General features: G+C 37.3%; 1 protein-coding gene across 1 annotated transcript; it reads left to right on the plus strand.

Moving 5' to 3' along the window:
* The first annotated feature begins 9,743 nt into the window (after window positions 1-9,743).
* On the plus strand, window positions 9,744-24,192 carry lrrc3b (leucine rich repeat containing 3B). Its single transcript, XM_053491524.1, has 2 exons — window positions 9,744-10,193; window positions 20,679-24,192. Exon 2 carries the CDS (start codon window positions 20,795-20,797, stop codon window positions 21,578-21,580), a length of 786 nt encoding a protein of 261 aa, XP_053347499.1. The 5' UTR covers window positions 9,744-10,193; window positions 20,679-20,794; the 3' UTR covers window positions 21,581-24,192.
* The last annotated feature ends 255 nt before the right edge of the window (window positions 24,193-24,447 follow it).

The raw sequence follows: 24,447 nt of genomic DNA on the forward strand, positions 1-24,447 counted from the left end.
CTTTGCGTGCTCCAAAGCTGCCACTCTGCCTGCCACCAGCGCTCACCAGCCTGTCCCGCATGCCAGCGGGGCACATGTTTACTCCCAGCCATTGCATTGGGTGGTAAAATGCTACTATATATATATATATATAGTTATTATTGCAAAGGTATCTGTATGTGCAAGTAAGCTTTAAGATAACTTAATATTTACATGTAACAGTGCAAGGGGAAATAAAGTATTTTAAATATGGATTTAAAGTGGCATTTTTCAAAGTCACATTGTTAAGAGTCCAGTAGTTGTGGTGAGTGTATATTGGTGTGTGCAGAATGTCAGCAATTCAGTCCTGGTGATGCGCTGTGCTAATCTCACCACCCTCTGCAGAGATTTACGATCTAAAGCATTACAGCTGCCATACCAGGTGGTGATACAGCCAGACAAAATACTCTTGATGGTACATCGATAGAAGTTTGTGAGTATTCTGGGGTCCATGCTGATCCTCCTCAGGCGCTGCAAGAAGAAGAGCCGCTGTCTTGCTGCTTTAGTGATCACACCAATGTGGTGTGACCAACTCAAATCCTCGCAGGAATCTGAAGCAGCTGACTCTCTCCACCTCTGCCCCCTCTATGTGGATGGGGATGTGGCTTCCACCCTGCAGTCTCCTGTAGTCCATAATGAGCTCCTTAGTCTTGCTGACATTGAGCAGCAGGTTGTTGTCGCGGCATCATGATGTCAGGGCTCTCACCTCTGCCCTGTATGCCGACTCATCTTCATCAGAAATGCAGCCGGTGATGGTGGTGTCGTCTGCAAATTTGATGATGGTGTTTGAGCTGTGTGTTGCTGTGCAGTAGTGGGTAAACAGGGTGTACTGTAGGGGGCTGAGCACACATCCATGAGGGACCCCAGTGCTGAGTGTTTGTGAGGATGAGGTGATGTTGTCGATCCAAACCACCTGAGGTCTGTCTGTCAGGAAGTCTAGGATCCAGCTGCACAGGGAGGAAAACCAAGAACCATATCAGAAGGACAACCATCTGTGCAGCAATTCATCGATCAGGCCTATATGGTAGATTGGCCAGAGAGTCTCATCAGACCTTAGAATTTTGTTTCTTTGTGTGGATTGCTAATGGTTGTTGGCCTGATTAGTGGAGATGGTTGTTCTTCTGGAAGATTCTCCTCTCTCCACAGAGGACCTCTGGAGCTCTAACAGAGTGACCATCAGATTCTTGGTCACCTCCCTGACTAAGGCACTTCTACCCTGATCGCTCAGGCGAAGGCGTTGAATACTTATGTACATGTGCTTTCTCATTTTTAAAAAAAAATCTCAAGTAAACTTTTTATTTTATTGTCATTGTGGGGTGTTGTGTGTAGAATTCTGATGATAATAAGTTGCAATTTGCCATGGTGGCTTAGTGGTTAGCACTGTCACCTGGCACATCCAGGACCTGGGTTTATTTTCTGCCTCAGGTCTGTGTGCATTGGTCTGTCCTTAGTGTGTTTCCTCCCACGGTCCAAAGACATGCAGATTAGGCTAAGTGAGATTCCAAAATTGTCTGTAGTGTGTGAATGAGTCTACGTGTGGGTGTCAGTGTGCCCTTGGTTTGTCCTTTGTGTGTTTTTTCCCACAGTCCAAAGACATGCAAATTAGGCTAATTGGAATTCCAAAATTGTCTGTAGTGTGTGAATGAGTCTACGTGTGAGTGTCAGTGTACCCTTGGTTTGTCCTTTGTGTGTTTTTTTTCCCACAGTCCAGACATGCCAATTAGGCTAATTAAGATTCCAAAATTGTCTGTAGTGTGTGAATGAGTCTACGTGTGAGTGTCAGTGTGCCCTTGGTTTGTCCTTTGTGTGTTTTTTCCCACAGTCCAAAGACATGCAGATTAGGCTACTTGAGATTCCAAAATTGTCTGTAGTGTGTGAATAAGTCTACGTGTGGGTGTGCCCTGTGTTGGATTGGCTCCCTGTCCAGGGTGTACCTTGCCATGTACTTTACTTTAAGGCCCCCGCAACCCTGTATACAGGATAGAGCAGGATAGACAACAATGATGAAGTTGCAATTTTTCATAGCCACTAACACTGGTGTAAGAAAAAAATACATAGTATTTTAGCATTTGTGTATGTGTGTTAACTGACTAATTACTGTAGGAATAACAAAAACAAAACATGTCATGATATGCCCTTATTGAGTGGTCAGAGTAACCATAGTTTGAATCAAACAATCAGTGCATTGTTTATTGTATTTTTTTATTTCTATTATTCCAAAGTTGTGAACTTCTCAACTCAAAATACAGTATGCTTAAATGTTCCCTTTGTAGTATATTTTATTTTGTCCTATTTTCATCAAGTGCATTATTGCACCCTCTGCTCAGTGTGTGGTCTCAGTGTTCCTGTGCTGTCCTTCTCTATAAATCTATGGCTATGAGCTTCAGACAGAATCGAAGGCGTGTGGGAAGGTCTGGATCCAGCAGCTTCTGCTACTCATGAGGATGTCAAATTTAATAAGAGGCTTTGAGCATGAAAGCGGTGGCCCAGCTGCAGCAGCACACTCAAGGACTTATAAACATTATAACAAAATCATATCAAGGACAGACAGGTCTGGGTTAGCTCAATCAGAATCTGTCTCTGGTGACCTCTGTCAAATACATAAGCACCTTGTTCTGCATGGAGATCGTCCACTAGCTTCCATATGTGGAATTACAAGTGTCGCTAAAGCTTATTTAATGGTGCTAAGGATGGCCATGAGGAGATACTTTTTTCATGAGGGCAGAATGGTACTGTAATTGCCCACTGATGATGAAACAGCATCCAAATACTCAATCTGAAGACAGATGCATTACCCAGTGCCTGTTCAATTAATATTCAGCAGGCTTCATGCAAGACATTGTAATACGGTGTTGTCCATCACTTGTCAGGAAATTTCTTTCTCTAAAACCACTTTAAAACTATGCTAGTCTTCATACAGGCAGAGTGAGGTGACATCAGTGATACCAGGATCTCAGGAAGAAAGCAGCTCAGATGGATTTTTTGTCTTACGGCTGCATGTATTGATTGCTTATTGTTGCGACATAAAACCCGGAGGTCCAATGTAATCAATAACTATCAAATCAAGCACCGGGGCTGTATAAATGTCCTTTTTCTTTTTGTGATCCATGTGACAGTCTACTAACAACCTCAGGGTGCATGAGAGAGAGCTTAATGCTTTTTATTTATCTCATCAACATGCACTATCGAAAATAGTTTTGTTTGTAATTGTGAAAATACTGTAGCTAAAATACAATTGGCATCAGAGGTATAGCTGCCTCTTTGTACAGTATAAGGGAATCTCAGCATATAAACATACACCAAAAAAGAACTAGGGTACTATTTGCTATTTAATATACCTTTATAAATACCAAACATACTCTTATATCCTAAATACATAATCATTGCTGGTGCATTATAGTAGCTAGTTAATTTTAAACAAATAACAACTTTGGCCAAACCATGAAAATACAAATGCTTGTTAGTGCAAACAAAATAAATCCTATCTATCGCTGAAAGTCCACTATTTTGTCAAAAATTCAACGATGTCAAAAAAATTTGATAAAGAAAATTTTTAGACAATTTTGAGCACTGACTGTTCACTTGTTGCCCAAACTATCCCACCCCAAAATACTGTAGGTGCCCATGTGACAAGTTAATATCTCCAAATGAAGTTTCTATTATACAGTCCTTTTTTAACAGAATTTATGTTTTTGTTTTTTTTTTCCTGATTTTTTCTTTCCTAATTTTAAGTCGTATCTAATTCCCACCCATCATTGGTGCATTCCCCAATTAAGGCTACTACAGTATCAGTCAGGGAGGGCCGAAGACTTCCAGCCGCATCTTTTTCGAACTGCTTGCTCATGTACCGTTGGGGGCGATGAACATATTCAGAGCTTGCATGAGCTCACAGATGCCCATGACTGGCTGTGAAGCCGGGATTGATATAAGAGCGCAAAGTACCTGTCATTCCTCCCCTCTGTAAAAGATCAGCCAATCAGCTCTCTCCAGGCCTCCAGCTGCGAGAGGTTACAGCATCACTCGGGAATCAAACTAGTGTTCTCCGCATCAGGTTAGTGATCCTACCACTGCACCACTTGGAGGCCAGCCAGTTTTTTTCCCCTTTTTAACATTTATGGGGGGGAGGGGCGGGGCACACACAAATTCATAAGACACTATCTTTCAATTTGGCCACACTAAGCCCCTTAAAATATCAGAGAATATCTTTAGGTGTTCCCTTTTCTTGGAAATTATTTTTTTTTTTTGTGAAGTTTAAGGTTCTTCACCATAATTGAGTCACTGTGTCAGTGTGTTTTATTTGTTGTGACATTTCTATACGACTAACTATATAGAAAACCCGAATTGCTTCATCATTCATATAAACAATGATTAATTATTTGCCTGACATTTTGCTGAAAACTCAGTTTTATAAGCATATATACATTGAAATATGGTTGAATGGCAGTGTAAAATTTGCTTTCTCCAGAAGCCAAATGACACTGAAAAATACTTTAAAGTGTGAGAATTGCATTAAGGGCTGCACTAAATCCATTTGATGAATTAACCATGTCAAGTCATGACAGTATGATGAAATGCTATGTCCTTATGTGCAACGTAATTGTTTCGGTGTAATGTAATGTCTTATTATTGTGTGCTGCAGAATATGCTTTATGAGGCCTAGACCTTTATTTACTTTGTCAAATACTCATCCAGCCTGTAAGGATCCCATGTCATAATGTATATACATGTGTTTGTGAGTGTATTGGATGTACTGTATCTGAAATGGATGAGAGGAACTGGAAGGAAAATAACAGGCAAGTACAGTACTGGTCTTATCATGAAAGCTGTTTTTTTCATTACATCTTGTGTCCTGTGTCAGAGCTATTGCGATCAGTAGAGGAAATGTATTGAGTTTAAAGTAGGCTCCACATCCATCATATCCTCACCAGTGAGGATATAAACCTTGGTGGGTTTATTCCAGCAGGTAATGTTTGTATACTGTATGCAAACATATGATTAAATGTAAAGAGTGAATAAATAAACTAGGTAAATATCACACTTCCTGATTCATACAAGCCAAAATTTGCATCACCCACTCATGGTCAGGTTTCAAGGTGCTCTTGACAACACAGCTATTTGACTCTGGAGAAAACTATAATTCATAAAGCTGTACTGTAGCTATATAATTTTAAGCTGTGAATGTATTATAGATGGAAAAAGACACCACTTGAAATGACCAGTTAGCAGCCTGTCCCAAGAATGAGTTCAGCTACTGTATTTCCCAAACTTAAAAATATTTGTTAACATAAAGAGGACAAACAGTCAAGTACAGTTTTATCCATTTATTATATTGTTTATGCTGTGGAAAGTCTACAAAACAAGTTATTTCCATATATATATATATATATATATATATAGCATATAGCGACTATAAAAAGTGGTGTACAAAGCTCTCATATCAGAATAAGTTACAGTTTAACTTCTTAGAAACGAATGAGAAGACCCCTTCCAAAAATGATACCGTAAACATCTCACAAAACACATCACCACGCAAGTGATTACATACATCTGGCTGTAAGTTGTTACCATAAAAGCAATCAAATAAGAGCAAGCATGCTTATAAAGAATTGAGCACTGTGGTGGTGCTGTGGTGGTTAGCACTTTGTTAGCACTCCCAGGGTTTGATTCCCACCTCAGGTTCTTACCTCTTTGTTTGTGGAGTTTGCATGTTGTCCCTGTGCTTGGTGGGTTTCCTCCAAGAACTCAGGTTTTTTTCCATTATCCAAAGACATACAGAGTAGGCTAAGTAGTGTTTCCAAGTTGCACATAGTGAGTGTGTGTGCTTGTGCCCTGCACGTACCATGGACCACGGACTGGTACTCCATAAAGGGGGTACAGTACACCACCTCATGCCACAAGTCCCCTAAGACTTGTGGCATGAAGTGGCCCAAGGTTCCAGGACAAGCGGTATAGTGAATGAGATGAAATGAGATGTTGACATAAATGTTGACATGTGGTTTGAATTAAGACCAGCAACAATGCTGTGATATAATACTAATACAGTTCCATGCAATCTATGCAATTCAACAATGAGACCAGTGGAAGAACGTTTTGGCTGGAATCATGGCAAGTTCACAGACATACTGTACTGTAAAACACAGGATGGTTGGCTTCAGTACAGTATGTGCCTGCGAAATCGATAATATTGAAAATATGAGCAGTAGCTCTATGTCAAATAGGTCTGTTTGTCTGTTTTAGGAGTTCCATATGTGTGGCTGACATACAGCAGCACTATGCTATGTTTGTCATATTTGTATTAAATCTGCATTGGGTTACACTGGTAATATTAGCATGTGTATCTGTCCCCAAGGTAAGTACAAATTTGCACTGGCCCATAACCGATGCTTTTTGTCTCATTCTATTTGGGGATTTCATGGGTTTTGGAGATATGCAGAACTCCCTGCATACAGTAAGCCGTCCTTTTAGTGTTATTCAGGGCCTTATTCAAAAGGATAAATTAGTTATTTTATGCAGCATAACTGCAGTAAATGCAAAATTAACCATATTTTAAATAAATACATATGTAAGAGATAAACACCATGTAGTCAAATATGCATCAGAATGTCTTTGTCAAACCAATACTGTTAGTGATTAGGGTAAAGCTAGTACACACCTCAAATAGAGCTAGTTATGTTGAAAATGTGGTTGCAGATTAGATGCACTGTTTCCAAACGAATCAGCACTTAATTCCTTACAAGCTTGACAAAAAACTCAAAGCTGTTGCATAATTACACCACACTCAATTATACATACTGTACTAGCGCAAAGTTGTTCACTTCTAGTCTAATAAGATTTTTTATTAAACATATGAGATGCAAATCTAACAACTCTGTTAAAGATTCATGCTTTTATTTGGTAATGCAATATGGTGTTCAATAGTCTAGCATGCTGCAGTTTCAGCTGACACAAGAAGCAAAGCATACATAATGACACAAAAAAATCTGAAAGGAGTGAAAGATGTAAGTAAATTCAGTCATTTTCATTATTTTATTATGATTGATGCATATAATTGATGAATACCATAATTTAGTTACCAATCATTTTAACACACCACCTTTATAAATTTCATGAACTAATTGACCACTAATTCTAAAAGACTTCCCATACAACAGTTAGTTCCTATACAACAAGTAATCTGATTGGATGATAGGCATTCTAAAAGTGATGATAATAGAGCCTAACAGCACTTGAGCATTTATTTATATTTATCTAATCGGGTGTTCTAACAATTTTTAATTACACTATTGTTAGCTGTCGGTCACCAGCATGGGTGAAAGTGGATTGGTACGTTCCTCAGTACTGAAAAGAGAGGAAAGCAGCTGTCTGCCAAAATTCAAATTTAAAATCGAACCTGGCCAGAATTCAAATCTGGATCCTGGAGGTGCAAGGCAACAGTGCTAACCACTAAGCCACCCTACCGTTTGTTAAGTAAACAAAAGAATCATAATCTGTTTTGTGGAACTGTTGTATAAAAGCAATGTCACACTTGAGGTTGTTCTGGAATACTGAATTTCAACACTGCTGTGATATCTTTGAGACGAGGGCTGTGCCTCGACAACACTCCCTCAATTAACACCTTTCAAATCCTGACACTTTTTACACGAATAAAGAAAAAAGATGTGCACAGAGATGTTTTATCCAAACGGACTGTGCTTATAGAGTGAACTGCAATCATGGGTATATTTGTATTGATACTGTTCATTTATTAATCCCAAAAAGAATTACTTAACAATCACTCATGTCTTAGTTATTGGGGGTCCCTTAATAACGTATTTTATTATACTCCAAGTAGATGAAAACATGTAGCTTTTCTAGAAATGAAGAAAAGTGGAAAAATTGCCACTAAATTAGTTTAATATTAACAGACATTTAAAGAAAGGAGATAAATTGTTAACACATTGTTGGAGATTGTTGGAGAGTCATGTTATACTGCTGTGCCATGTGTCTCATTTATTACTGTGAACATTGGCAACCAGAGTCCTTTTAACAGTGATAGATCTCATCTGTCATAAAAGAAGCTGAGAGCTTTAACTCTAACTAGCCCTCAAGGCTGTTATGTGACCATTGTTATGAATAGGCTGTTGTTCTCAGTGGAATTCTGCTGAAGGGCAAACGTAATCATGTTCTTGTAAAGATGGTTGATTAGACTACTTGGGTTATCCATGGTACGCCTTCTTGGTTAAATGGCAACAGAAAGCATGCTCCATTTTTTCCATTCTTGCAGGGAGTAAGCCTCTTCTCTGGCAGTATACCCTGCACATTGAAAATGGATTAAAATGCCTTTATTGTGATCTGTAATTCAAACAGTTATGTAATGAAACATACTAAAGTATAATTTTCTGAACTGAAGAATCAGGTCCAAAAGTGTTGGCACAATTTTAAAGCATAGTGGAAATAATGACATAAAATAGATGCATCATGATTAAAACGTTTCGCCTAAATGATTATACACACTATATATAAAGCAAATGTATTAAGGGATCTTATGAATCTTTTATTAATAAATGGAAATTAATCTTGAAAGTTTTTGTATCTTCTTCACTGCCTGCAGGTTGTTCACAATCAAAAGCCTTTTGTCCTTATCTTAGTTAGCTATTATTTTAGTCTTCCATAGTGGCCTATTAATTTTGTTATCATCATTTTAGTTATTCATTTGTTCATCTTCATCTTCTGGAGCCCATCCAGGTACTGTAACACTGACCAAGTGGTAGGAATTAATTCTAGATGGAAGGACAATCCAATTTACCTCAATTCAAATTTATTTATATAGCGCTTTTAACAATGATCATTGTCTCAAAGTACCTTCACAAAATCCATGACTGGGCACTATGTCTGTGTGCATCAAACATAAGTGCATGTTTTTGGCAGGTGAGAGGAACCCGGTGAACCCTAAAGGAAACCCACAGCAACACACTGCAGAACTCCACAAAGGCAGTAACCCAAGCACAAGATTGAATTTTGGAATGAGAAGATTTATTATTTATATTGATATAAAAAAAAAAAAAAAATATATATATATATATATATATATATATATATATATATATATATATATATATATATATATATTTTAAATCAATATAAAGGAGCTTGACATTTCGTGTATGGACGATTGTTCAGGACCCTTTGAGCCTTGTATTACACTACAAGAAGAGACTTTATGTTTTATAGAATATAAAATGTTCTGCTTGAAAAAATAGCGTTAATATGATAGAAGTTAATGCTGGCACTGTGGCTTAGTAGTTAGAACTGTCGCCTTGAACCTTCAGTGGTGGGGTTCAATTCCCACCGTGGCGTCTGTGTGCATGGAGTTTGCATATTCTTGCTTGGTGGGTTTTCTCCACATACTCCGGTTTTCTCCCACAGTCCAAAGAAAGTGTGTGTGAATGTTGACTGGAGGTCCTACCACGGTTGTAAAACGTATATAAATAATCACCTTCCTTGGACTAAAAAAGGTTCCTAGATGAATAGATAGATGGGAATATTAAAATAGTGTTGTTGTTTTTTTTGTTTGTTTGGTTTTTTTTTTTTTTGGTTTATCATAAAGCATGCGAATATTCTAGGGGAAAATGTGCAGAAGTCATAATGTCAAAGCCATCACTGTGTCACGTGACTTCATGATCCGGGTTGGCACATGCGCTGGCACTTCGATCAGATGGGATGCGCGAGCTGTGAAGACGCCTGGGTTATGATGATCAGTGATTTGATTCGTTTTTCTTTTTCTTTTTTTTTCTCTCCCTGGAACCCCGGTGAGAACCCCGTATCGAGCTGAGATCCTGGACTCTTGCACTCAGGCTTGGGCGTGAACCTACACGCACGCACGTACACACAAACGACGGCGGCGGTGTCACGTTAAAGGGTGTCGAGACAAAAGTGAGTCGGGCAACGCACGCGCCCCTCGGTTCGTTTCAAGCGCGCGCCGCTCGGATCACGGTGCGCCCCTCCCTTTTCTCTCCCTGGCGACGCCGCGCATGAGCGTCAACAAACACATTTAAATATGTGAATAAACCGCGGGCCTCCTCTCTCACATCAGGATACGACCGTGCTTCCCTTAAGGACTTCTTTTTCCCCTCTTCATCATTCTCTTAAATATGTCAGCGGAATGCACGCGGCGACCGATTCCTGTTTTATTGCAGGTGAGGAAACGCATGTCGCCTGTTGCTCAGATTTCTGTCTGTGCATTGTGTGCATGTGTCTAATTGCAATGCATGAAGATTTTTCCATGCATGTATCTGTAACGAGCATGCATTACACGATAAAACAACGAAATCGCGTTATTTATGTACGCCAGGACTGTGATATCATATGAGGGATCGTGGTGGTGGTGATGATGGTGATGATCATTGCCAAAATCCAGTTCAACCCAGCCAAATTAGCATCTGTGCTCATCTGAACTGTACCAGAGGAGGAAAAAATCACTCATTACTCTGTTTTATCTCTCTGTATTTTTGTCTGATTGTGAACTTTCTTCTAAATCACTCAGAATGCATTGGAATATTGCAATTATGTAATAAGGGTCATCTTGAATATGCTTTCATGCAGTGAAGAAATTTAATTGTAGGAGACCAAATCTGAAATGGCTCCCGGCTTCCCTTTTAAAGTGCACTACTCAGGTAATAAAGCTTCCCTGCACCTCTTAGGGCATCACAAATCCAACAAGGTTTAAGGCTGGAGATAACTGAGATAAGTTCAAAGTTAGTGTTACACCCCACCACGATTCATAAGGACTATTGACCATGCTTGAAAATGTGTAACTTTATTGTCAATTCTGTGTTTTAACTTACCCTATGCTTCTCCAGATGGTCAGTCAAATGCTAAGTATCAAATATCCATATGGGAAAAAATGGATGATGATTAGGTATGTTGCTGTAGGAGGGAATAATGGACATGCACAACCATCTAGAGTTCACTCGAGTTTAAAATATGGCAAAGGAATTTTTGTGTTAATTATAGCTCAGTATTAGCTTTCTATTTAAAAAAAATTGTAGCCTCAAAACAATTCATGAGTACGAATTACTTTGCATTTGCATTTTTACTTTTCTATTCTAGTTTTCCTTTTAGTAAACATTAGTATATGTTACAAGAGTCAATAACAATTTAAAGGGATGCCTAGTACAAAAACAAAGGGATGCCCAGTACAAAAACCCAGTACAAAAACAGTACAAATAATTAATGAATTATTAACCTAATTGTTAATTAAACAGAGAGTGAAAGTGACGGTTTTATGGTTAAAAGCTGGACTTGACCTGCAAATATCTAATTATTTTGTATTGTGTTCTGTTGTTGAAAGTATAAACATTTTTTAATGACATCATCTATAGATAATTCCTTACACTGGTAAATTTATTGATAAATTATGAGGTAAAATGTTTCAGTCTGAAAATGATACTAAATTATTTGTGCAATGTAATAAATAAATTGAGACGGAAATATCACAAATTAGATAGAAAAAATCGGCTGTTTCAACAATTTTGCATATACCAACATTTACATTTATTGCAAGAACTGTACTTTACGTACTGTTATAGAAAGTGTCTGTGGCTTAATGAGGCATGGAAAGCCTACAAGAGAGCTAATACTAAGGACAATTTGGAGGGAAAAATAAAATCAACTTTTTATATTTATTTACTAAAGCAGAAAAATGGCTAGCAATCTAAATGTGTTATGTTATTATGTGTTTCTGTCAAAAGACTAAAATTCACATAAGTTGTCAGAAATAGCCATGATTGATTACATAGGACAAATCCTATTCCAAATACCATTCAGCTTGCTTTGGTACACCAAAGCCATAAGAGTCTGTCTATTTTTATACTGAGCGTATACATTGTCTCTCATTCTGTTTAATTAGTGAGTAATTTATTCTTCCAGTCCTTCTGCCGCAATTCACTATGGGAGTGATTATGATTTCTGTGCTGCAAAAATTATAGGTTAATTTAACTTTTATTTGGCGTTAAAATGCGCTTGATTATGTGATCACCCAGCCGTCCAGTAATTTACTTAACAAGTGAAAAAAGAAGAAAACACACTTTTACAACAGACCGATCAGATGCCTTAGTAAAAAAGAAAAAAATTGTATAGTCCCTAAGAATAGGTAGTTGTTTTGGCCAATTGGAAGATCCCAATCAGGTGAGATTTTATATCAGTTCTATCGATTTTCTTGCTGATTCAGAAAAAAGTTTTTTTGTTTTTTTTTTATTGCATTGGGTGTTTATAATTTCAAAATGATGGCAGCATACCCAAAATCGCCCAATGTTGCAGTGGTGTTATGTTTTTCACCTCCTGTGTCTTTTAATACAACAGTGACAGCCCCATCTTGTGCTGGTTAATGAGTTGGAGCAACATTGCACCTCATGACTAATTTTTTTTTTCTACAAAATCAGATTTAATGAAATTGAAAATGCTTTGCACTAAACAAATACTGCTTTGTTACAAGATTTCAATGCATCATCAAGCTAATGGTTTATTATAACCTGCTTTGGGGTTCATTCTACAGCACATTATAGACCTACTGTTTAACTCTTATCAGTATGAAGCTATCCTTCCTTATGAAACCACATTGGTCTATTTATTTATTTAATCATTTATTTATTTATTTATTTGTTATTTATTTATTTATTTATTGCATATTATGATTTTTAGGTTGCAGCTTACATAGGCAAGAACACACCAAAACCACATCCAAATAGAAGTCACAGCAGGCTGCATGTCTGATAAAACAGGGTACCAGCTGAACAAATAACACCATATTGGCCTGGGACTGGGGCTGAGCTGGCCCACAGGGACCTCTAGCAGACACACACTCTCACACATACACACTCACAGATTGTGTCTAACAGACACATATAATACATACACACTCACCAAAGCACAAACAGGCAATTTTAGCTTTCTCAAGTGTGGAAATAAAGCTGGAACCAACAGATGATTTATTTTAATGGATACCCTTTTTGGCTGTAAGTTGCAAATATTATTTTCGGTTGGCAGGATAAATGGTACTGCTTATTTTTGAAACACGTTCAGTATTCAAATATAACACAGAACAACCCAAATATATTCTTTATACATACAGTATAAGACATATTTGGATATGAATTCCTTGTGATGAACATGCTTTTCACATTCTCTCCTTATCAGCATAATATAGTTAATCTTGCATGTTTATGAAAATGTAGCTTTTATATTGACTTGTATTAAAAAAAAAAAAAAAAATTACAGTAGTGTAATATTGCGGGTTCAGCCATAAGTAAATTAAATGAAGTAAATTTCCCTACATTGTTAACAAAAAAGAAAATTTTTATTAAAAAAAAAAAAAAATTACAGTAGTGTAATAAGTAAAGATATTACTGAAGTTGCATGATTAAAAAAAAAAATATTATACACTAGCAAAAACTATGCAAAAATGTATACACAGTATGATGTACAGTATATTATATAAATATAATATTGTCATTTTAACATATTATATACGTATACTGTAATTATATTTTAAAAATAAAATATAATTTACTTTTTCTTCTCCTAAAATGGTTACACATTTATTTGTAATTTATTTATTTATACATTATATTATAAAAAATAGTTATAATAATAATATAATTGCTATATAAGTTTATAAAAAAATATCCTGATAGTAAATTTATAATAAACTCTTATTATAATAACTATTCTAATGGTATATTGTGTTTTATTACAAAACATAATTCAAATGACACATTTTATAAACCTACAGTTCATAAAAATAGCATTTTCTAAAGAATAATGCTTTTAATATTATGGTGCAGATTCTGATATAAAAAAGTTCTTCAAGAAGAAACTGAAGTTTTTTTCTGACTTCCATAGAGTATATCTTTACTGAAGCATATGGTTATGGAATCAAATAATTAAGCAACGCAAATAATCTCAAACAGTTGTGATTACTTACTGTAATCAGTGTTATTTACTTATTTTCTTTTTAATTTTACTCTGGGTCTCACCGAAGACAAATCTGAAGATATTAATTGTGCTATAAAATCATTATGTTGGTGGAATAATAAGTTCTTTTTTTATTATTATTATTTCCTTCATTATCATCTTTATCACAAATTTATAATGATGAGTTTATGAAAATTCTGTGGCGTGGAAACATAATGGAAGGAAAGCAAGTCATGTAATGTGATGCTCCTCTAATGCGTTCTTCAAAATGTTTCAGACTCTTGGTTTCCAAACGAATGGCTACTTCAGGATAGATAGGCTAGGATTCGGATATAATGTACTTATTTTAATATGCATGATATTATTTTGGGATTTATAAAAGCACTTAGAGAGAGGTTATTTTAAAACAGGAATCGATTGTATATGGCTCATCTCCACACACCAGCATCTGATTCTGAGCAGGCGCCAGAGTGTCGGTTTGGATCAGTCGACTGTAGATGACTTGACTTGATCCAAACAAACACAACCCTGCCAGAAACACACCTACACACTGGTGACTCCAGACAAGATAAAGTTTAGCACCAGGTCTTTTGGGTGGAATTGAGCATTAAAGAAAGTGGCAACACTGTTTTATTTATTGTAATACACAGAGGCTTAGAATAGACTGAAAATCTCCAATGTTTGCAAATATTTGGATGAATTTTAAACGTACAGTTTAAAGGAGCAGTTTGTCATTTAAGCTTAATTCTGTAACATGAGCAGCAAAATCTAATAAAACATCAACAGGGTTTTCATCATTATCTTTAGTTCAAACAACACACAATTCATGTGTCACTTTTCTATGAGTTGTGTGTACTGTCTGGTGGCAGAGCTAAATTCCTGGCCAGAAATGTGTAAGAGGCTTTTATGTAAAACTAGATGTGCCCATGGAATTTAATTGCACACTCATAAGCGCGTTTAAAAAAATTAATGTTCGTACGTATAATCGATGCTGCCCTAGAAACATATTCCAAAATTAAAACCCACCCTTTAAAATAAGTTTAACTTTTGTACTAGATTTTAAAAATCTAATTCTTTAGATTAACAGATTTTTTTAAATTACTTCACTAGTTAAAATCCTTAAAAGCTATTCCTTGTATTTTTTGTGCAGAATACAAAAATATTGTAAAAATATTGTAAAAAAACATAATGTTAATGTAGCAAAATAACAATATGTAACACTTTTTTTTTGGTATAATTTACTATGTAAATATTGTTCCAGGATAGTATGTTATTTTATAGTATGTATTATAATTGCTTACATATGTTGTAATAGTATAGAAATGGCCATTGCCCTTTTAAAACTTTGCTTTTGTTACTTTGATAAAGAAATTTAGAAATTATTCTATTTTCTATGCTGCTATCCTGTATTAGCAACTGGCAAATCTGTACGTTTTCATTTACATAAAGTTAAAAAAAAAATCAAATATGAATCAAAATTTCCATATATTTATAATAAATTCATACAAATATTTAGGTGAGTAGGTTTTTTTGAAATTTGTGAGTGTAATCTAACTCTCTTTCACATATAATATCAGCTTCCAAATATAGTCTTCCATCATGTTTTTGCTATATGCTCCTCTGTAGCAATGTTCAAAGTCCAGTGTACAGTATATGGAGGTGCCCGGGTTTTTCATGATCCCCGGCAGGCATGCCAAAGTACATCTTGTAGGAATCACCCATTTTAGCAGATGCTGTCACAGAGTACATTTTCCCTCTTGTCTTGATAAATTGGCCACATACAGTACGTAGCAGAGTCTGTCTGGAGAATGCTTGCAGCTTCTTGGTGCCAACTGTGATAAATTCTGATCGGTCTATGTTCCTCACTTAGGCAGCTAAAACTAAACTGAAGTGGTGAGATATTAGAGTGTGCTCCAGCCCGTGACCCTGTACAGAATAAGCGGTATAGAAGATGAATGAATGAATTTATCCATCTTCTATACTGCCTATTCTGTACAGGGTCTGTACAGTAATATTTTATTGGACTGCATTTTGCTTTAATTTTGACCGTGGCATCATTTCAATAAGCTTATGCAATGTCACAACATTTATTTCCGTCGAGATTTGCATTAATTTCTCTCCACTTTCTTGCAACGATGATGGAAGAGTCCGACCCCTGCGTAAAACCTTCTCCGGCACATTTTAAAGACATTCACTGAGGTTAAGATCTGGAATCTGTGGTGGAGAATCTATGTGTGAAAATGATGTCTCATGCTCTCTGAACCATTCTTTCATAATTTAAGCCAGATCCTGGCATTGTCATCTTGGAATATGCTTGTGCTATTAGGGAATAAAAAATCAATTGAGGGAAAAAACCTGTTCATTCTGTATATTCAGGTAGTCAGCGGACCTCATTTATTGAAAGACCACAGGTTATGTTGTGTAGTTAAGAAATTGAGAAGTGATCTCACTGCATCGGTTAGGGTTGAACCATATTAATCACTGCAGTAATTATTTATGGGAAGGACGTTAACTATTTGAATAGTTAAATGTAGTTTGTAACCTTTTTTTTTGGCTATGCAGTGTATATGACTATGGATAGTTCTAGAAAATTTTAAAAGGTTCTTGAAAAAATATTTTAACTCTCTTAAAAGTTCTGGAAAATTCTTGAAATCCTTACAAGTTCTAGAAAATTCTCTATTAGCTAATCAGCATTGAATCAACCTGGACTGTTCTGTAAAATGAGTACATTTGAAAATTTTATTACCCAGGTCACAGAAGGACATTTTGTAGAGAAAAATATGTACAGTAGGGCAAAAAAAAATATTTAGTCAGCCAAACTCTAGTTCTCCCACTTAAAGAGATAAGAAAGGCCTGTAATTTTCCTCATAGGTATACCTCAACTATAAGAGACAAAATAAGAAAAACAAATCCAAAAAATCACATTGTAGGATTTTTAAAATATTTATTTGCAAATTATGTTGGAAAATAAGTATTTGGTCACTAACAAAATTTCTCCTCAATACCCTTTGTTGGCAATGACAGAGGTCAAACATTTTCTGTAAGTCTTCACAAGGTTTTCACACACTGTTGCTGGTATTTTGGCCCATTCCTGTTGATGTTTTGGGGCTGTTGCTGGGTAACACAGACTTTTAACTCCCTCCAAAGATTTTCTATGGGGTTGAGATCTGGAGACTGGCTAGGCCACACCAGGACCTTGAAATGCTTCTTACAAAGCCACTCCTTCGTTGCCCGGGCAGTGTGTTTGGGATCATTGTCATGCTGAAAGACCCAGGCACAATAACACAATTGGTGGCTGACTAAATCCTTTTTTACCCCACTGTATTTCCCATTTACTTTATGTATAAGCAGAAAGAAAAAAAAGTAAATGTTTTTGTTACATAGTGTAACCACAATAGCTAGGTAGTATAAAGATCTAAAGTATTTTAAATTGTATTATCCTTTTTTACCAAACAGTTTGTGGTAGAAAGGCATTGTCCTGTGTACATCAGGAGCTGTGCAACAGGTATTATTCTGACGGCATGTGTTAGCACGTCTTCTACTTCTTCATGGACATCAAGTTAGAGCAAAAAGTGAATGTGAAATCCTACATGGAACTTGGCAAATCTGTCACAGAAATGTTTGACATAATTTGGCAAGTTTACTAAGTCGTTTGAGGTGTTTTGTGTGGCATGCATACTTCAAGAGCGGAAGAAAATCATTGGAAGATGACAAGAGATCAGGAAGACCTTCAACATACTCAACCCCCGAAATTGACACATTTGGCAACTTGTGCATGATCGTAGGAGAAGAATCCACAACTTTGTAGCCATTGTCAATGTGTCATACAGAACAGTCCCGGCAATACTCACGGGTGATTTGAACATGCACCGTTTCCTGACACTGCTGACCCAGGAGCATAAAGAAGTCTGCCAAGAACTCTGTCAGTGTGCAGTGGATGATCCATCCTTCATGTCGAGGATCATTACCGGTGACAAAACTTGGGTGTACAGTATGAGTACGGCCATGAGACGAAACAAGTCTTTATAGTAAAAGAGCCCATCATCTTTACGACCGAAAAAGACGAGGCAGGTCTGCAGCTAGAACAAGTGCTCGTCACTTTTTTCAACATTTGTGGCATTGAGAATTCGTCCCCAGGGTCCAGACTGTCAATAGCTAATTCTACTGCCTGGTTTTATGGCGTCTGAGGCAGGACCTACGGCGGGAAACAGAGCTTGTAAACAGAGTTGATCTCAAAATCTTGTGATACCCCTCTCGTATGTCATACTTTTAAATCTCTTTAGTTATATTTAATGTAAAAACAAAATAGTACCTGTTATAAATCTTAACATCTATAAAAAGTATTTTTATCACCTTTTCTTTATCATCTCTCTCTAGTAGTTAATTAGAGAAAAACTAAAAAAAAAAAAACTTGCTACCGAGCATGTACAAGGTGCAAACTCTTGTGTCCTGAAGATTTTACAGTGGTGGTAAATTTCCTGACCATTACAAAGCACTGTCAATGGAGACCATAAATAACAATAAATAAATGTCTCCTTAAAGAAACCTGCGCCATATTAATTATTATTTCTTTCTTAGTGTTACATATTAGCACACTATGTAAATATCTGTATTGTTAAAGTTAGTATTGAAACAATATTGTATTTAAGTTCATAAATAATAAACCTGAAATTTGCCTGTGATAGAGCCGTTATGTTGAAGCATGCTACCTAAGAGTCAAAACGTGCTACTTTTAACCTTTTACTATAGAAACCATTTGCTTATTTTCAGTGCAATATTTTACTTTTAAACCTGTAAATATTTGCATATAGATAGTGGTTCACTGAACAGTGACTGGTAATGGTATTCTGAGGTATATTGTAAAAAATTGTAAGCGCATATCTTTTTGACTGATAAACATGTAAATATTTGCATGTACACACTGCACAATGTCCGTTTTTTTTTTTAAAGTTGTATATTATTAATACACTTGAATTGAATGAAGTTAAACAGGATGTTCATACTGTACATACACACATTCAAATTTAGCTTTAAAAGAGTTAGGATTTCTTGTATTTTTTTAAGGTAGTCTTGAGGAATAGTTCTCCAAGCTTCCTAAAGGACTTTTTTGGTTCTCATTTTTAGTCCAGTTCCTGACCAGTTTCAAATTACTGTTTTTTTGTTTTTTTAAGGCACACAGTGACCTTCGAATCATTCGAAAATTAAAATCATCTAACATCAGACGGGGACCAGTGAGAAACAGGTGCAGATGATCGGCCCGGTGATTAGTATACTGGTGATGCTGAATGCTAAATGGTGGTAACAGATGAGAGGGGAAATGAGGTTGCTGCTCAGGTTGTTATTGTACAGTATATAAACGACCAGTTTTTAAAATTGAATCTTTAGGCTTTTTGTAGCCTGTCAGAGTGAAACATTTGTTCACATAAATCTAAATCATTTAAATTAAATTAAAAGCAAGAAATGAGTGGTGGCTCAAGACTTTTGCACAGTACTGTAGCTTCACATCTACTTAATAACAGTGTTTAAATAAGCATATGTAAGTGTAATTAGGATATGTAACCTTAAGACTGCATTATAAACCAAGTGAATTCAGAACCAACAGCAAAGATGAAAATAATATAATAATATTATAATATTATATAATATAAGTATATTAATTTCTTAACATAAAATGTAAAAAAAAAAATATACAGTGAAAGTAGCGTGCGGTGTTACTGTAGATCAGGAAACTAATTCTTATGTATCGTAGTTGTTTTTCTGTTTGTGCTCAGGCTACTTTAGGACTGATACTTCTATGTGATTGGATATGTGTGTTTGTGTCTCCACTGAGCAGGGAAACACTTCTATACTCACACCTGTCACCCAAGTTGTTGTTTTCTTTTGGCTCAAGCACATTCACATTGCTGCCCTGCCCAACAGCAGAAAACATGAATCTGTCATTACAGGTTGATGCAATCATAGGGAAAAATGAGAAATCTGAGTTGGGTGATGGATAAATGTTAAAAGTCATACAAGGGCATGATACATATTTGTTATTCTTCTTTGTCTAAAGATGTTCCTTTACTGTACACATAACCTTGCATTTTCACCAGGACTGATATGGTGTGACGAAGCAGATGGAAATCACAAATTTTTAATGATAGGTGACATTTTTTAGGAAAAGAAGGCAAGCAACACAAATTTTATTCATAGTGTAATGTAAGTAAATGTAGGTAGTATATGCAAGTAAATCATATCCAGTAAGTGAGGGACAGCAGTATGTCCTTTTCCCCCTTACTGTAAAACATTATTTGTGTTATTTGGTTCAAAATCCTTACAAGTTTAAGTGCTTGAACCCCCCAAAATGGCCAAGAAAAGAATGACATTACTTTTAGATTGTTTGCTGACACCAGTGGATCGTTTCCTTCCAATGCATTTTTGTATACATTTTTTAATGCTTTTATTTTGTACTTAAAATTAGCAAATATAGATTTTGCCTAAATACATGATCTGTAGCTAGCTATGTAGTTTGTGTGGCCATATTACACTATGAAGGATCTGCAGAAAATCCATAGCAACCAGTCATTCCTCAAGATAGAAACGGCTGCCAGCAATTAACATACAGTTAAAAAAAATTGCTGCCAATGTCATGCAAACTGATGAAAGGTGCCTTGAGAATTCACTGCACTTTCAATTTTGATATTTTAATGTGTCATTTCTTTCACACACAGGCCTGAGTGGAGAATGAAAGTGCCGTGGCTCGGCGGGACCTCATGGGCCGCGATGGGGCTGGCATGATTGGTCCGGCTAGCTGTCAGCAGCGGGATTATGCTGACCTGTGTCCAGCATGACTCCGCTGGACCTTTGGCTCTCGCGCTCCATCCCCATGTGCCTCCTGCTGCAGAGCCTGGTGCTCATGGCCCTCTGCTTCCCATCAGCCAGCATGTGCCCCAAAGGATGTGTGTGTCAACGGGGCGAGTACCCGCCCTATGGCCTCAACGTAACTTGCAGCCTTGCAGAGCTCAAGGAGATCCCAACGGACTTGCCTGCAGATACGGTGCTCCTCCAACTGGATCACAACCAAATTCATGCTGTGCCCGAGCGCGCCTTCCAGGACCTACGGATGTTACGCAGGCTGAACTTGTCCCATAATGCAGTGGAGACGCTAGGCGAGAGTGCATTTGTTGGCCTGGAGGCATCGCTGGAGCTTCTCGACTTGTCACACAACCGCATCGTGAGCGTGCACAAGGATGCTTTCGCACGGCTGAAGGCACGTGTACTGGTCCATGACAACCCATGGCACTGCGACTGTGCTTTGCAGCAGGCACTAGGAGGCATGGCACACAATCATGAAGCAGCAGCGCGCGTCCTATGCCGCAGTTCTGAGCTGAGGGACCAGGAGGGACGTCCATTCCTGGCAGTAGAAACCGATTTGTGCAACCTGGCCAGACGCACCACCGACTACGCCATGCTGGTGACCATGTTCGGCTGGTTCGCCATGGTCATCTCCTATGTTGTATACTATGTCAGGCAGAACCAGGAGGATGCCCGGCGCCACCTGGAGTACCTCAAGTCTCTACCAAGTAAACCCAGTAAGCCAGACGAACCAGAGGACATCAGCACCGTTATGTGACGTCATTGTTTACGCCAATAGGGCCTTGACTGAGCGGGTGGAGAAAAAACACAGGGGTGAACCTTCTCATCCCAGAGAGCAATTTAGTCTTATTCAAGCTAAGACACCAACCATAGATGTAGTCTAATACTTAAGATGTGTCTTCACTTTTTTCCAGTTGTGCATTACTGTTACAGAGTACTTAGGTCAGATTTGTAATACTTTTCCTAACTCTTCCTGTGTCCACAAGAGATTTTAACTTTAAAAGTGGCATTAGTATAATAATTACTAGCTCGTTAAGAAGGAAATGATGTAAATGTCCTGCTTCAGACATTGGAATGCGGGGTTTATTTTCCAGCTGGTAAAATGCACCAATAATCCATATTATAATCGATCCATATCTATAAACAGTTGTTAAACACCTTTATGACCAGTACAGGTTTTTTGGTATTCTGATCTCAGGTTTAAATGTCAAGATGACTTTTAAAACCCCAAAATGTTTTGTTTTAAAGTTCAATAGAAATCTTATTAAGTGCGTGCGTGTGTGTATATATACTGTATATATACACACACACACACACACACACAATTGTTCAGGATGTGGTTTTAAAAAACGCATGAAAAACATCTGATTCCCTTTAAACTCCATAGACTTTCTTAGCTAATTGATAATCAAAGAAGAAAGGCCACAGTGCTTCGGAAACTGAAATTGGACGTTTCTTCCAACCTTCTGAAAAAGGTCATGTTTACGTAATCTCCATTACCTCACTGTTGTTAATCTGTGTTTGTTAAAAAGTGTAATCTTAGAGTGTCAATGTTGATTTTCTTCGGGCTCCAGAGAGCCCAAGCAGTGACACAGAGTCAATATTTTTGTCTTGGGTCTTCACAGGCTGGCAGTCAGGCTCATTATTGGTGTCTCTAATAACCCTCGTGTATACAACAGCCATCATCAACTTCATATTAGCCATCAATATTATGAACAAAGAGTCTGGAATGAGTGATGTGTTTCCATGAAATGAAATGGAAAAATTGAAACCTCCGGCTCAGATACCAATTTCCATATTCCTTCCGCGTTCCGGAGGTGAGACCTGCATAGTAATTATGGGATGTCATAAGAGGAACGATGAGGGCAGTGCGGTCAGCCTCCGTAACATCATCATGTGCGTACAGGAATTTAACCAGCTAAATGTGAACAATTAACTGCAGATGTCAGTCTCCAGCTGTTATTCTCCTGATAGGTCGTACTCACTGCTATCTCACTGGTCCACAAAAACAGGAAGCAACAAATGATACAATCCTAAGATAGTAGTAGGTATAGAAGAAGATGATTAGGACAAATTGAAAAATAATTCATAATTCATTTCCCTCCTTGCTACACTCTAAGATAAAAAGCCAATTAAATTTTCACTTTGGTAACTGCTTTGGTGGTACACTCTCTAAAGTACATCTTTTTTTTAAATGTAATGTTTTCAAATTAGACCCAAGCCACATTCATATGTAGTCCTAGATCTGACCCATATCCATGAATGTGGCCATGCAACATGAAGGAGAATGATCATGTGACCTTTTTCTAATGCACATGCTTTTATTCTCGTTAATGTCTAGTCACAGTAATGATTACATTCAGTGGAACGATGAAGAAATCTGTAATTTTTTGCAGATTGCTACCATAATTAAGTAGATTTGAAAGAGTTGTTTAAGAAAAGGCAAAGCACAGCCAAAAATGAATGTGGCTACATTGCCCAAGAAACACTCTCTCATATAAATACTCCCTCCAGAGCGCAGTCCCATCATTGCTGGCTTCTTTCCCGTGCCCACATATCGCTTGGCAAAGCAGTGCCAGTAATGGCTGCAAAAACAGCTGGGCATTTGGCTTTTTTGTATTTGCCTTCTCGACCTGATTATGTGCAGCTGCCGAGCTGTTTGCTGATCTCCAAAGTAAACTGATGCACATTTGGGCTACTAGCTTGGTCATTTGTTGCTTTTGTTATGATGGAATGTGTCACAAATATGACTTTGGTCAATGTGACATGTAAATCATATGAAATTAAGACAAATGTAAAGCAAATGTCATGAGAGACAGATCCAGTTTGAGCAAAAAAATAATCTAAATTGTGCAATAGTAGTGTACCTTTTGACGCTTTATTCTAAAACTAATAGCGGTCCATTTATGTAGCACAAATCATTTTAAAGGTGTACACCGATCAGCCTTAGCATTATGACCACTAACAGGTGACATCAGTAACATTGATCAACAGTTATATCATGGGCATCCCAAGGCTCACCTACAGGACCAAAGGTCAACCAATTTGGCCAAATCCCACAGGAAAGCAGAACAATACTGGCCACGATGGAAAAGCACCAGAACACCCAGCGTACCATAGTCTGGGGAGAATTTGGAGGTCACAGGGCCGACCCGGCCTCCAAATTCTCCGGGTCTAAATCCCTCCAAGCATCCACAAACAAGTCTGATCCAAGTCTGGTGTCCCCAAGCACCTAAAGGAACTGCCGCTAATGTCTCGGTGCCCGACACCACAGCACACCCCAAAGTCATTTATATTGGGCTTAATGTTTCGTGTCTTAATGTTATGGTTGATCTGTGTAGTATATCCATGTTACTATGAGAAAAATAGTATAAATGATTTACTATTAATGGTTCCACCCCACCAACCACAACAAAAAAATTTGATTAATTTAATTTAATAAATTTCTAATTTTCTGGGAGAGTTTTAGCCACAAGGTGCTTTAAGCATAACCCTTTCAATAAAAACCCTAACTGATTGTGTGTTTACAGTTCTATACTGTGTTTTTAGAATTAACACTTGCGTAAAGACGACAGCAGATGGAGATCCCTTTAAAGCATTGTTGTTGAATGTCTGTTGCTCTGT

The sequence above is a fragment of the Clarias gariepinus genome, chromosome 3 (assembly GCF_024256425.1).
Source record: "Clarias gariepinus isolate MV-2021 ecotype Netherlands chromosome 3, CGAR_prim_01v2, whole genome shotgun sequence".
NCBI lineage: Eukaryota > Metazoa > Chordata > Actinopteri > Siluriformes > Clariidae > Clarias > Clarias gariepinus.